The 14,454-nt window shown below is 58.4% G+C and overlaps 1 protein-coding gene across 11 annotated transcripts in view; it reads right to left on the bottom strand.

Annotated features, from left to right (window-relative positions):
* The window catches only part of ESPN (espin), a 37,246-nt gene extending 23,792 nt beyond the window's left edge, over positions 1-13,454 (bottom strand). For all 11 annotated transcript variants that reach the window (XM_078330221.1, XM_078330222.1, XM_035307568.3 and 8 more), the window contains exons 1-2: positions 12,976-13,454; positions 9,820-10,013 (exon numbers count right to left, since the gene is read on the bottom strand). In XM_078330221.1, coding sequence (XP_078186347.1) covers positions 9,820-10,013; positions 12,976-13,269 — 488 coding nt within the window. In that variant the 5' untranslated portion in view covers positions 13,270-13,454. The remainder of the gene's footprint in view (positions 1-9,819; positions 10,014-12,975) is intronic.
* Between the last annotated feature and the right edge of the window lie 1,000 nt (positions 13,455-14,454).

Here is a 14,454-nt window from a genome sequence, read left to right as displayed (position 1 = left end):
TCGTCACAACCTCCGCCCCCTAGGTTCAAGTGATTCTTATGCCTCAGCCTCCCAAGTAGCTGGGATTACAGGCATGCACTACCGTGCCCAGCTAATTTTGTATATTTGGTAGAGATGAGGTTTCTCCGTGTTGGTCAGGCTGGTCTTGAACTCCCAACCTCAGGTGATCTGCCCACCTCAGCCTCCCAAAGTTCTGGGATTACAGCCTCAAACCACCAAGCCCGGCCTAATTCTTATTAGTATTACATCCTCTGCACTCATGAGCCCCATTCTGGAGTCAGAGACTCCAGCCTGGAAGACCCCAGAACATGGGGCAGATATGCTGATGGGCTGGGTGGGAGGGGTCCTGGCTCAACATCCCCTTCCCCCTTGGCCTGAGGGCAAGAAAAACAGTTACTCTCAGTCACTCGGGAGTATTACAAAGATATGGATGAGCGGAAAGACCAAAATAAAATTCCCATCACGCCTGGAATCCAAGCACCTTGGGAGGCCAAAGCAAGAGGATGGCTTAAGCCTAGGAGTTCGAGACCAGCCTGGGCAACATAGTGAGACCCCTGTCTCTACAAACAATATAAAAATTAGCCAGGTGTGGTGGTGCACACCTGTAGTTCCAGCCACTCAGGAGGCTGAGGAGGGAGGATCACTTGAGTCTAGGAAGTTGAGGCTGTAGTGAACTATGACCACACCACTGCACTCCAGCCTCCGTGTCAGAGCAAGACCCTGTCTCTAAAATAAATAAATGCATAAATGAGAAAAGAAACAAAATTCCCATCACTGGAGAGAGGAATTAACAAAAGTACTAATAGGATATAATAATACTAGTGATGGCAGCCACCATTTACTGAATGATTACTGATTACTCTGTCTCAGGCACTGGGATGAGTACGACACACACAGTCTCTCAGCTGGTCCTCGTAACAACCTGACAGGACAGGTGTTGGCATTGTTCTCCTGGTACAGATGAGGAAACTGAGGCACAGAGAGCTAACATCACTCTATGAGAAAAAGGCAGAGCCCTGATTTGAACCTGGGTCTTACGCAGAGCCTGCTTCAGACTCCAAATGTGTCACGTCTGGCCGAGCGCAGTGGTTCACGCCTGTAATCCCAGGACTTTGGGAGGCCGAGGCGGGTGGATCATGAAGTCAGGAGTTCGAGACCTGCCTAACCAACATGGTGAAGCCTTGTCTCTACTAAAAATACAAAAATTAGCCGGGCATGGTGGTGCACACCTGTAATCCCAGCTACTAAGGAGGCTGAAGCAGGAGAATCACTTGAACCCAGAGGCGGAGGTTGCAGTGAGCCGAGATCGTACCACTGTACTCCAGCCTGGGTGACAGCCCAAGACTCTGTCTCAAAAACAAAACAAAACAAAAACAAGTGTTCACGCCTGCACCCCTCCTGCTCTTGGTCGGTCTGTCCCTCTGCCTCCCTCCCTCCCATTGCACAGACCACTGCCCTTCCCCGCTGGGAACTCAGGAGCCCTCTTTCCCAGCTGCTGGGGCATAGCCCCTAGAAGGGCCTGTAGGATAAGGAGGACCTAGTTCAAGTCCCGTGACTTTGAGCTGTGCTACAGTCTCACTTCCTGTCTCTTTGTGTCCCAAACCCATCCATGAAATGGGGGCAACAGTCGTCATCCTGACCCTGTGCGGAACGCCTGAGGAGTGCCTGCAGAGACTGGTGCCTGGTGCCCATCCACCGCTCAACTTTAGGGTTCTTCTTTCCTGTGTCTGGGAGGACTAGCCACCAAGAGGGCCCATGGCTGGGCTGTGCCAAGCACAGGCCTGGCTGGGTATCATTTCTGTTGTGGGGAACATAACCTAGAGGGAAGAGGATGGGTCTTGGGGGAGACCTTTGACCCCAGACCCCTACCAGCTCTAGCCCAGACCACAGTGACAGTGACAGCCACAGAAAAGTGCACCCAGAACAAGCCCTTGCCCTTTCCCCCGACTTTGACCCAAGCCCTCTTTGTAGGTCAGAGGCTCCCTGGCAATGAGCATATAAATCATGATTTGTTTTCTTTCTCTTGGGAACAAAGATGCTATGGACGAACTGTAACTATTCATCAAGTCACCTCTGATTGCACAAAAGAAACATGGGACACCCGTGTGGGCTGTGGGAATCTCTGGCAGAGATTTGTGCCAGCTCACTGTCAACGCCGCCACAGGGAGCAGGGAGTGAGTTGCCCAGGGAGCCAGACTTGGGCTGAAGAATGATTCCCGTGGCCCTCCCCGCTGTCAGTAATGCCTCCCCAAAGGGAGATCAGGAAGAGGCTGTGCCTCCGAGGATCAGTCCGGTTGCGGTCTATGACTGCTTTGAATTGACATTCATGGAGCCTTTGGTGGCTCTTGGCGTCCTCCAGTCACGCCTCCTGGACTATGTTAAAAGCTTCCCGGGCCAGGCACAGTGGCTTATGCCTGTAATCCTGGCACTTTGGGAGGCTGAGGTGGGAGGATCACAAGGTCAGGAGGTCGAGATCAGCCTGCCCAACATGGTGAAACCCCATTTCTACTAAAAATGCAAAAAATTTGAAGCCAGGCGCGGTGACTCATGCCTGTAATCCTAGCACTTTGGGAGGCCAAGGTGGGCAGATCACCTGAGATCAGCCTGGCCAACATGGCGAAACCCCGTCTCTACAAAAATAGAAAAATTAGCCGGGCATAATAGTATGTGCCTGTAATCCCAGCTACTCAGGAGGTTGAGGCAGGAGAATTGCCTGAACCTGGGAGGCGGAGGCTGCAGTGAGCCAAGATCGTGCCATTGCACTCCAGTCTGGGCAACAAAGTGAGACTCTGTCTCAAAAAAAAAAACCAAAAAACATTAACCAGGCATAGTGGTGGGTGACTGTAATTCCAGGTACTCAGGAGGCTGAGGCAGGAGAATCTCTTGAACCCGGGAGGCGGAGGTTGCAGTGAGCCGAGATTGCGCCAATGCACTCCAGCCTGCGTGACAGAGTGAGACTCCATCTCAAAAAAAAAAAAGATTTCCAACTAGGCCTGGCCCAGGGAAGAAACAGAGCCCTGGTTTGAGGAAGGTTCTACACGCCAGCCCATCGGCTAGCAGGGAATCTTCCCAGAAGCCCGAAACTCTCCCAGCCTCCCAGGTCTTCCTCCTGGCCCACAATTAGGCGAAACTCCTGGCCCCCCCTCAGGCCTCTACACCTCCCCACATCACTGCCAGTTCTGTCATGGCAGGGCCTGGAGGCCAACCCTCTTTTTTATTAGGGTCTCAGCTCTCCCCTCCTCAAAGACGCCTGGCTTCCCTGACCCTGACCCCTCGACTTAAAAGACCATCCCCATCACTTCCTACCAAATTGCCCATTTTACTGCATGGCACTTGTCACTCCTGAATGATCTTGTTATTTTCTTCCTCAGACCCACACACGTGTGGATAGAAGAATGTGTGGCTGAAGGGGCACACTGTGTCCCTCATGCTGACGGGCCGGGCAGTTGCGTGTACCCAGTTGCTGTTTGTTGAATGAATAAATGTGAGAAGGGACAGCCAGGCCAGGAGTAGGGGATGTCTTTTCACTCATGGCCTCAGCCTGGTAGGGTAGGTTAGGTCCATTTGCCAGATGGGCTGGGGGATGCCCAGAAGGGGTTTTTGTCTGGGGTCACAGGCAATGAGCTGTAGGCAGCGTGGACAAATCCCTGGGGTTCCACAACCCACTCATTCAGCAGACGTTTACTGGAGTCAGGGTCCGGGCATACAGAGCTGGGAAGACAAAGCCCCTGGCCTCATTATTCAGGGACAGACGGAATGAAAACGCATCTGCCTGTGTGCTGCAGGGCCTGGCCGGAAATATGGGTGTGCAGGGAGTGAAGAGATCAAATGTGTCTTGGGGCCTCTTGCTGGGCCTGGCTTTCGGCTGTCACACAGGATGCACACAGGACGAAAAGTCAGGTCACCATAAGGGCAGCCGGGAGCCCAGGTGCGGAGGTGCATGCCTGTAATCCCAGCACTTTGGGAGGCCAAAGCAGGTGGATCACCTGAGGTCAGCAGTTCAAGACCAGCCTGGACAACATGGTGAAACCCCGTCTCTACTAATAATACAAAAGTTGGCCAGGCATAATGGTGTGCACCTGTAATCCCAGCTACTCAGGAGGCTGAGGTGGGAAAATTGCTTGTTGCTGTGAGTAGAGATCACACTACTGCACTCCAGCCTCGGTGACAGAGCAAGACTCAAGTCTCAAAAAAAAAAAAAAAACAGCAGGGAACTAGGCCAGCAGGGGAGTGAGTGCACATTGTGGGCGCTGGTGACAATTTCAGTGAGGCTCAGGGTTGGCCTTGCTGAGGAAGTGAGGTCTGAGCAAAGACTTGGAGGAGGGCAGAGAGCAGGCGGGGGTCTCTGATCCCTGCGGAAGGATCAGCCTCTGTGAAGGAAGGGGTGCTGGCCTGTTGGAGGGGACCATAGCCTGGAGGAGGGACAGCCTCTGGGACATTGTAAGGAAGTGAGTGGCCTTCCCTATCAGTGGCCAGGAGCCTGTGACAAGACTTGCTCTTTCTTTTTTTTTTTTCTATGAAGTCTTGCTCTGTTGCCCAGGCTGGAGTGCTGTGGTGCAGTCTCAGCTTGCTGCACCCTCTGCCTTCCGGCTTCAAGCAATTCTCTCTTGCCTCAGCCTCCCAAGTAGCTGAGATTCCAGATGACTGCCACCATGCCCGGCTAATTTTTGTATTTTTAGTTGAGACCGGGTTTCACCATGTTAGCCAGGCTGGTCTCAAACTCTTGACCTCAGGTGATCCGCCCGCCTCGACCTCCCAAAGTGCTGGGATTACAGGTGTGAGCCCACCGACCAGGACTTCTCTTTTTTTTTTTTTGAGATGGGGTCTCGCTCTGTCACTCACGCTGGAGTGCAGTGGTGTGATCTTGGCTCACTGCAACCTCTGCCTCCAGGGTTCCAGTGATTCTCCTGCCTCAGCCTCCTGAGTAGCTGGGACTACAGGTGCGAGCCACCACGCGTGGCTAATTTTTTTATTTTTCAGTAGAGACAGCGTTTCACCATATGGCCAGGCTGGTCTCGAACTCCTGACCTCGTGATCCACCCACCTCTGCCTCCCAAAGTGCTGGGATTACAGGCGTGAGCCACTGTGCTTGGCGGGACTTGTATTTAAAAAAAAATTTTTTTTTAAGACAGGGTTTCACCATGTTGGTCAGGCAGGTCTTGAACTCCCGACCTCATGTGATCCACCTGCCTTGGCCTCCAAAGTGCTTGGATTACAGGTGTGAGCAACTACGCCCGGCCAGGACTTGTATTTTCAAAGGCTGTGGGTGGAGCTGGACGGAAGAAGGCCATGTCCTGGTCCTAACCGCTCAGGGCCTTTCAGGCTCACTGGAGACTTTCCCTTTTCCCTTCCTTAGTGCACAGCCTCACAGAGTGTGGCTGCTCCTATGGCCCAGCTGAGCCCGAGGGGTTCAGGTAGCCCCATCATGGGGCAGAAAGGGGGTTTCTTGAAAGCCCTGGGATGCCCCAGCAGCTCACCGCTTACAGAGCCCCAGGGCTCAAGGCTCAGCTCTCCTCTTTAGATGAGTAGGGCAGGGGCACCAGCCCCAGTTAGATGACAGCTGACACCAGGAGCTGCTAGTGGAGACATAAGATGGGGGTCTGTGCCCTCACCTGCTGTGAGGGGCTTCTCCTGACTCTACCAGGTCCTTCCTTTCTCAGAGCCTCCACCTGGATGGTAACCACTTCCCCACTATAGACACAGGCCCTGCCCCCAGGCCCCAATGCCAGATGACCTGACAGACACCAAAGGTCGACAGGGGCTGGTGATTAAAAAGGAGTGAGACCCAACGGCCCATGGCCTGTGACAGAAGCAGGGGCCTAGCAGGAAAGGGGCCGGCCTAGGCAGAGCCTCCAGCCTTCTAAGGGGGAGAGGTGAGCCCTGGGCCCTGGGGCTCCCTAAGCTGTGAGTTGCTGGGGCTTCCCAAGAAACCTCCTTTCTGTCCCAGACGGGGGCTGCCTGAACCCCTCAGGCTCAGCTGGGCTGTGGAGCAGCCAGGCACTGTGAAGCTCTGCACAAAGGAAGGGAAAAGGGGAAGTCTTCAGTGAACTTGAAAGGCCCTGAGCGATTAGGACCTGGACCAGGAGTGGGAAAGAGACCCAGAGAGGAGGTACAGTCTGCCCAAGGTCACACAGCAAGCCAGTGGTGACCACAGCTGGTGGATCAGCCTCTCTAAAACACCATTTCTGAACCTGTCAGCTCCACGAGGCAGAGAGCCTCGTGGTTCACCAGCATATCACTGGCATTTAGAATATCACCTGCTCCATGGAAGTTGCTCAATAAACATTAGTTGAATGAGTCCATCTGTAAATGGGTTGATTACACTGCTACTGCTCAGGGTGGTTGTGTGGCTCAGATGGCACTGGGTGGTGCCAGGCCCCTAGAAGGTACTCAGCAGGCAGGAGCTGTTCTGGGTTTGTTCTGACTCCTGGCCCAGGTTCCCCTTTCCTCCCCTCCCCTCTTCTGCCTCCCCTCTTTTTTTTTTTTTTTTTTTTTTGAGACGGAGTCTCGCTCTGTCACCAGGCTGGAGTGCAATGGCATGATCTTGGCTCACTGCAACCTCCACCTCCCTGGTTCAAACAATTCTCCTGTCTCAGCCACCTGAGCAGATGGGATTACAGGCATGTGCCACCACACCCAGCTAATTTTTGTACTTTTAGTAGAGACAGGGTTTCACCACATTGGTCAGGCTGGTCTTGAACTCCTGACCTCAGATGATCCACCTGCCTCAGCCTCCCAAAGTGCTGGGATTACGGGCGTGAGCCACTGTGCCCAGCCACCGGTACTTTCCAACCCCACCCCAGTCTTGTCTGGTTGGGTATAGGGGAGGCTTTGGGGGAAGGAGCCACCTGGTGAAGTTGATAAAATCTCTGGGCTAACTGGTTTTTCGGCTTGTTGTGACTGGCAGCACTCAGGGCCCAGGGAAGAGCCTGGAGCCTCCCCACTCTCCAGCCTGGAAGCTCAAGCCTGAGGTTCCCAGCTGAGCCCTGGCTCCCCCACTCTGCCTCCCACAGCCCTGCCCAGCTGCTCAGGCCCTGTGGCAGCCAGAAGCAGGCGTGGGGGAAGCAGAGTGAGCTCCTGGGCTCCAGGACCCTCCTGGGAGGGTGGCCACCAGCCTTGAGGGGCATCTACTCTTTGCGCCTTCTCAATCTGGCCTGACTGGGAGTCTGGACTCCTTGTTCCCCTCCATCAGTCACTGGACCTCCTGCCCAGGAGGGCCAATCCTCCCAACTGGATCTCCCTGAGACCTAGGGCTTCAACATCCCCAGCCCAGCTCCTGCCAGCCCCATGCCTCCCAACTGAGAGATCCCTTTTCTATAGGGGCTCAGAGGGAGGGTCACATGTGGCAGCAGCCCCTACGGTCACTGTGACAACTCCTTTGCTTCTGGGAAGACTTGACCCCATGAAGGGGATAGATGGGGAAGTGGGGGGATGTGCAAGACTTCCTGCAATCTCAAGTCCTTTCTATTATAAGCCCCCAAGGTGTAGCCCAGGAATTAGCTGGGCTCCCCCGAGGCTGTCCAGCCTTCCAGCTCCTCTGCAGCATGTCACTTCCATGGCCCATGGCTGCCCACAGCCCCCCTGGGCAGGATAGAGTTTCCCAACAGCAGGTCCGGAAGCCCTGCCTCCCTCAGTGCTCACCCTCGCCAACAAGAGAGCTGAGCCTTGTGAATAATTCAGAGCAATTCACATCAGGCCCCAGAGGCTATCGAGAGCATGAAGCTGGGCCACCTGGGTCCCTTGATTGGGGCCTGTGGCCTGGGGCAGCTCAAGCCTCTGCTCTCCCCAGCTCCCAGCCCTCATATTCACAGCCTGAGGGAGTAGGAATCGCTACCCCCGAGGTAGGAGGCTAACTGGGTACACCATCCCCCAACCCCAATTCCCAGTCGCCCCTCCTGCTGGAGCCCAGCCTGGCAACCACACAAAGACACCTTCTTATCAGCTGAGTCACACGCGGCTGTGGGGAACAGAGCCCAAGCCCTCTGTCTACCTTCCTGAGATTCATGGTGACTCCTGGGGGGCTGGCGGCTCATCAGTCCAGGCCATCTGGCCACTGAGTCACCACCAGTGCCCAATCACATCCAGCACCTGTCATGGCCTGGGAAGGGGCCAGGGTCCCCCAGGCCTGGAGACCTGGAGAACGTTCCACTGCACAGCCCACAGGGGGATCGTTGTGCATCCTACACCTGCCTTCTCAGTGAGGAAGGCCTGGGGTGGTGGGCCCCACCAGCACTTGCAGAAGGGGGGCTCAGCATCTTCCAGTTCACACTTGGGTCATATTGGTCCCGCCATCAGGGGCACCTTCCCCTCTCAAGACCTGTCCCTCTCCTCTGCTTGAAGTGAGGGGGTGGGACAGATGCATCAGAATCACCACTGTGAGGATGGGGGCATGTCCCACATGTGGCTCCCAGGCCCCAACCTGGAGAGTCTAACTCAGGAATCTGGGACAGCCTCCAAGAGGTGCTGCCAGGAGCCAGATGGGATCCTCTACTCAGGGGTCCCTGGGCTTCTCCTACTCTAAATCCCACTGACTTTGACATGATCCAAACCCTAGTTTGTTTGGAGGCAGTGAATTCATACCAAACCGGCCACCAAGCAGGCCTGGCAGGGCTGGCTGTGCTGTGAAGAGCCCCTCCCCAGGCAGCACCTGCTGGGTCTCCCACTAACCAAACCAGGGAGCCCCTTCTTAGGGAGGAGCCAGGCCCAGCTCCCTTGTCCTGGGCCGAGGGGACAACTGGAGCCCAGCCTGGTGGGTCCTAGGGCCACCCTACATCCACGCCAGTGTGTATGGGCCCGAGAGGCTGTAGCTGCGGCCACCTTGCCACATGGCCACATGGTGAGAACTGGCCTCCAGCCTGCTCCCTGGTGGCCAGGGGCCCTGCAGGAATACCCAGGAACTGACCAGTGGTGGGGACAGGCCAGACCCTCTTACCTCATAGCTGCTCTCGTTCTGAGGCTGGGTCCACATCCACATTTATATCCCAGGCTCCCACTTAGACTAACAAGGGTCACTGGTCAGAGCCCCCCACTCCCCACTCAGGCCCCTGTGGCATCTGGTACCCCAACCTCTCAGGGCCTGGGCGGTTTTCCCCGGATCCCTGCCTCCCCAAGCGCATCTAAGACCCGAGTCCCTCCCTCCCTCCCCTAGACTCACACATACCCCTGCTCTGTACGAGCCCCCACCCCACCCAGGGGAGCTCCCAGCCCACACCCTAGGAGGTTTGGGAGCCCCATGTTTCCCTTGGTAGTGGGAATGGCTGAGGGGGCCACAGGAGATGACAGGCTGCTCTCTGGATGGCCTCCAGCCAGGGGCTCTGGGGCCAGGAGGTGGGGTGGGGGTCTGGGAGGGGCAGTTCTCTCTTAACTGCTTGGTAACTGATGGGATTCCTCTTCCACCTGTTTGACTAGGTTCTAGAAGGCGCTCCTGCCCTTGCTGTCTCCCACTCCATCCTGAACAACCTTGCAAATGAGCACAGCCTGAGCCAGAGAGAGCTCCTGCTACAGAAGCAGCCTGAGGGAAATAGGTGACCTTGGCTTTCGTGCCCAGCCTCCCAAGTCCAGCTGCATGCAGCTGGCCGGCTGAGGATGCGGGTGGCACCTGCTTGCAGGACTCTGGGAGCAGCCTCAGAAGGGGTTTTCCAGGAGGGGAGAAATCTCATGTTGAGTGGGAGCCGTCTCTCTGGCCTGGCCCTCTGGCACCAGGATGGCCACTGGAGGGATCACTGCCCTGGAGTGCCAGAGAGGCATGGCAGATCCCAGGCATCCCCCAAAGTCCTGGCCCAGCCCAACCAGAAGACCCCTTAAGAGGGGTGATCTTACTCAGGGTAGTGCCCGATGAGAAGCCTCAGGGAGGGGAAGTCTCCTTTGGCGGCAGCGTAGTGGATAGGCAGGGCGCCCATGTCTGTGGCTGCGGTGGGGTCCCCACCGCCATGATGCAGCAGCCAGTTCACCACCTCGGGGTGGCCAAAGCGGGCAGCCAGATGCAAGACTGTGGCGCCAGAATTGTCTTTGTCCTGTGGGAGGAGAGCCAGTTCAAGTCCTAAAGGCCGTTCCTGCCCTGCCCCTGGCTTGGGCCACTCCCAGACTCCCACAGGCCTCAGGGGTAGCTGTGTGCTCTCTGCCTTCCCTGGAAAGATTGGCCAGGCCTCACTCAGCAATGTTTTTTGGGGTCAAGTGGATCCTCGGTTTGAATCCTGCTGCTGTCTTTGGGCAACTAAGTGGCCCTCTCTGAGCCATAGCCAACAGGCAGCATCGCCGTGCCCGGCTTTCAGAGGCCTGCAGGTCCTGACTGTGGGCTGTCCATGTGAGAGGCACCGGGTTGCCATGGCAGGAGACTGGCTCCAGGCCGAGGGCCGCAGCCCTGACACCCGGGGCTCAGGGAATGGCTGAAGGAGTGACAGAGGGTTGTTGGGCTGAGCAGGGCCAGGAAGGAGGCTGTGGGGCCACATCATGACTAAGGGCAACCCCTGCTTCCAACACTTGCCCCCTCTCTCTCTACCTTCCTAGGTGTCACATGGGAACAGAAGCCTCCACCTTGAGGCGTCTCCAGCAACCCAACCTCAGTGCAGAAAACTGCCCCCTCCCCTGGCAGACTTGCCAGCGCCCACGCACAGGAGCAGCCTGTGTTCTTGCCCCTGTGGAGGTGGAAGTTGCTGGGTGCTGGTGGGCGGGTCCAGGTCAGTCAGCCAGGGGTGCTAGGTGCAGGCTAGTGGTGGCCTCTGGGAAGGCTTGGACAAAACTTCCCCCAGGGACCTCAGAGTGGGAAGGGCCAGAGGTTTGGGGCCAGAACTGCTGAATGTGTCATCTGTGCACACCCCATGTGTGTGTCTGCTGAGAAAGGGGCTGAAGGGGAGTGCTTATGGGACCTGGGCTGGGAGGAGAATCCCCAAGGACCCAGACGTCTAGACACAGAGGCTGCTGCACTTGGCCGAGTGGGTACTAGTTCTGGAATGGAACAACCTCCCAGAGCCAAGCACATGGACGACAGAGGGGTGGGCAGGGTTGCGGCAGAAGGAGGCAGTGGGCACACTTCACTAGGGTCAGGGAGTGAAGTCTCTCTGCCCTGCCGTACCCAGAGAGAGGGCGCTGTGGTCACAGAGTGGCAGAGGCAGTAGGAGCCGGCAAGAGACCCCAGGCCTCGGGAATCTGAATCACATGGGAAGAGAAACTCTGAGGCTCCTATGAGAAACACAGGGAAAGAGGGCACGGAGGGAGCTGGGGCCCCAGGCCACTGACAGGGTCATCAGGCAGCCTGCGGAGCCTGCGGGGCAGCCTCCTGCTCAGGAGGCAGGGAGGAAGATGGGGCAGAGAATGTGATGGCCCACAGGAAGCTGAGGACACTGAGGCCCCTTCTGTGTGCTAGAAAGCCAGTGGTGGGGGACCAGAGACTGGTTCCAAACTCTGATCTTGGGCTCTGAGCCCAAAGGTCAGAGCTGGCTAGAGGGGACCCAGGCAGAACCATGGTGAAATGTGACCTGAGCCCCAGCTCTTGAGAAAGGCACTCCCTTCCTACTGGCCTTGGGGACTGAGGGTCTGAGGCTCCAGGGGTCTCACTGGCTCTGGGCCCCTCAGTGGTGGAAACTGTAAGGAGAGGGCCATATAGGCCTCTGGGCTCTGGCCTGTCCCTGAGGCAGCAACAGCTGTCCAGGCCCCAGGAGCCTCATATGCAGTGGACCACACCCTAAAGCAGCTTATCCCTCTGGGCTGGGGAAGCCCAAGGATCCAGGTCATCCCCCCCACCACTTCCTCCCCCAGCACCCAAGCCTGCCTGGCCCAGAGGGCAGGAGACTTGATAAGCTGGGGCCAAGGCCACCTGCTTTGCCCAGCTCCTCTGCTCTGGCAAGGGAGGCTTCCGGCTAGGCCTGGACACCAGATAAGGCAGGCATGACACCTCCCAAAAGAGTGGGCATGGACCACGTAGCCAGGAAGCCCTGAAAACAGGTCCCACAGAGAGATATGGGACGGGCCATCTCCCAGGAAGGGTGGGGGGCCTTCTATCTGAATGCAGAAGGTGGGCTGGCCTGGCCATCATCGGGCCATAGCAAGCCTGCCTCCTCCCCTTCCATCTCCAGGGAGCCCAGTGGTCTAAGTGGAAAATCAGTTCTGGTTCCTCCCTTCCATGGCTGTCCCCACAAGCAGAATTTCATCCAAATCCCTAACCTTGGCCTGGGAGACCTTCTGGCCTGGCCCTGGCAGCTTCTACCCTCCTCAACCACTCTGAATACGTGGCCGCCTGCTGCCGCCCCCAGCCCCCCCGACAGGACAGGAGTGTGCAGGCCTCAGGGCTCTGCACTTCTTGTTCCCTGTGCTTGGAACTCTCTGAAGGTCGCCTGGCTATCTGCTTCTCAGCAGCCAGGACGCCCGTGGGAGGTCACTGCTCAGAGGGACCAGGTGGGGGCTGGGGGCAGCAAGAATCAGCCTGGGCTGGAGAAGCAGCTGACAGCTGGGAGCCTTGACAGCACGGATGTCCTGGGGTCAGCCTGGGTTATGCGATGACCCCCATTTACCACGGCCCATCATCATTCCCCCACACACTGGCTGGGGTCACCTGTAGCTCTGCCTGGGCTGTGGGACTTTCCCCAGCCTCCTTTCAGACCCAGCCCTGGAGGACATGGGCTTCTGACTCTGCTGCCCAGGCCTCACGTCCCCACCCACTTCCAGGACTTCAGATCAGTGCCTTCCCTCTCCTGGTATGCACTAGTAACTACCAGCCCCACGGAGGCAGCGCCCTTCTGGCTCCCATCACCTAGGTGTGCTTCCAGGGAGCCCCCAGGCTCGCCAGGGCATCTGCCCGAGTACTCGCAAGCCAGGGAGCCCACTCACCTGAGGGCCTCTGGAAGGAGCTCCATGCAGGGCTCAGCTGGGCCAGGAGGTGCCAAACCCCACCCATCCTTGAGCCCCGGCGTGGGGGCTCTGGGCCAGGGATGTCTCCTGAGAAGGAAGCCGCAGGACCCCCGGCGAACGGCGCGGACCCACCTGCACTCTGCAGCCTCCCTGAGACAGCAGCCACTGCAGGCAGGCGAGGTGGCCGGTGGCGGCGGCGTCGTGGGCCGGTGTGGCGCCGTTGCGGGCGCGGGCCGCGGCGGGGAGGGCGGCCTCCTCCACCAGGAAGCGCAGACAGTGCAGCTTCCCGGCGCGGGCCGCGTGATGCACGGGCAGCGCGTCCAGCGGGTCCCGCAGCGAGGGCCCCAGCAGGCCGGCGGCGTGTAGCGACCTCAGCACGTCCAGCTCGCCCTGCCGCGCCGCCTGCAGCGCCTGCTCCAGGGCCATGGTGCGGCCTGCGGCGCCGCGACCCCGCACTCAGAGCCTCCCCCAGGACGCCATGCGCGTGTCCTCGCGGGCGGGAGGAGCCCGCGGTGCGGCCGTCGGGGCTCTGCGGGCCGGAAGGCGGAGCGGCTGCGGGCCCGGCCTCTGCTCGGGACTGCCTGGCGCTTCGCTCCGCTCCGCCGTGCTCTGGGGCAGGAGCCCGCCGACGCCGGCTTAAGCCTCGGACCCGCCCCCGCCCCGCCCCGCCCGGCCGCCTCAGCCAGAGTCCCCCGCCCGCCCCCGCCTCTCCGCGGGGACACTCCGGCGACTGGGGCAGAGCGCCCAGGGGCTTCTCTCCTAATTTGTCTCACGTAACAGTTGAGACCTCAGAGGGCAGCAGAACTGGGTTCGAATTGGAGAGCCGTCCAGGCACAAATTCATTCATCTGCCCAGTGTCCGCTCACTGCGGTTCCAGGCGCTGGCGACGCAATTCCAGAGGTGACGGGAGTGACCCTCGGGGCCACGTGGGCGGTAAGGGAAACGTCTCTGTGGAGGTGCGGTGGGGCTGGGTGTGGAGCGCGAGGCCCTGAGGCAGGAGCAGGCCTACCGCGTCCCTGAGGGGCTCTGGGTCTAAATCCCTGGAGAGTGCAAAGGGCCTCAGAGCTTCCAGCGGGGAGGTCAGGACAGGAACTCCTGGTGCGCTGGGAATTCCATCTAGACGCCGCGGCCTGAGGCCGCCCACAGCCGCTGTCGGGATGGAGGGACTTCCAGGCACACAAAAGGCAGGGATTGAGGAGGGGGGTAGGGCTTGTGTGGAGACGCTGGATCGCCTGCATCCATAGAGAGGGGACAGAGACCCCTGCAGGAAAGAGCCAGAGGGCACAGGCTGGAGAGCGAATATGTGCCAAGCCACCCTGCGGGCACCACCGAACACCAGCCGTGGGAGCGGCTAGTGCCCGAAGGATGGGAGGAAAAGCTTCCAGAAGGTGGAGACTAAGTAGCTGTGGGAGTGCAGGCTGCCTATCAGCGACCTTGAAGCACCCTTCCTGTGTCCTTCCTGTCCCAACACCCACCCCCTCTGAGTCCCGTGGGGGCCTGGTCCCACCTGGCCTGAAGGTTTCACTCAGCCCCAACCCGAGTCTGGCACAGTCAGCGCTGAGATGTAGAATGAAGGAAGCCCCTTCCAGGAACAGTGGGAGTCATAGTGCT

This window comes from Callithrix jacchus, chromosome 7, assembly GCF_049354715.1.
Source record: "Callithrix jacchus isolate 240 chromosome 7, calJac240_pri, whole genome shotgun sequence".
NCBI classification, from domain to species: domain Eukaryota; kingdom Metazoa; phylum Chordata; class Mammalia; order Primates; family Cebidae; genus Callithrix; species Callithrix jacchus.
The sequence above is the reverse complement of the archived record's forward strand: the minus strand, read 5'-3'. Positions and strand labels throughout refer to the sequence as shown.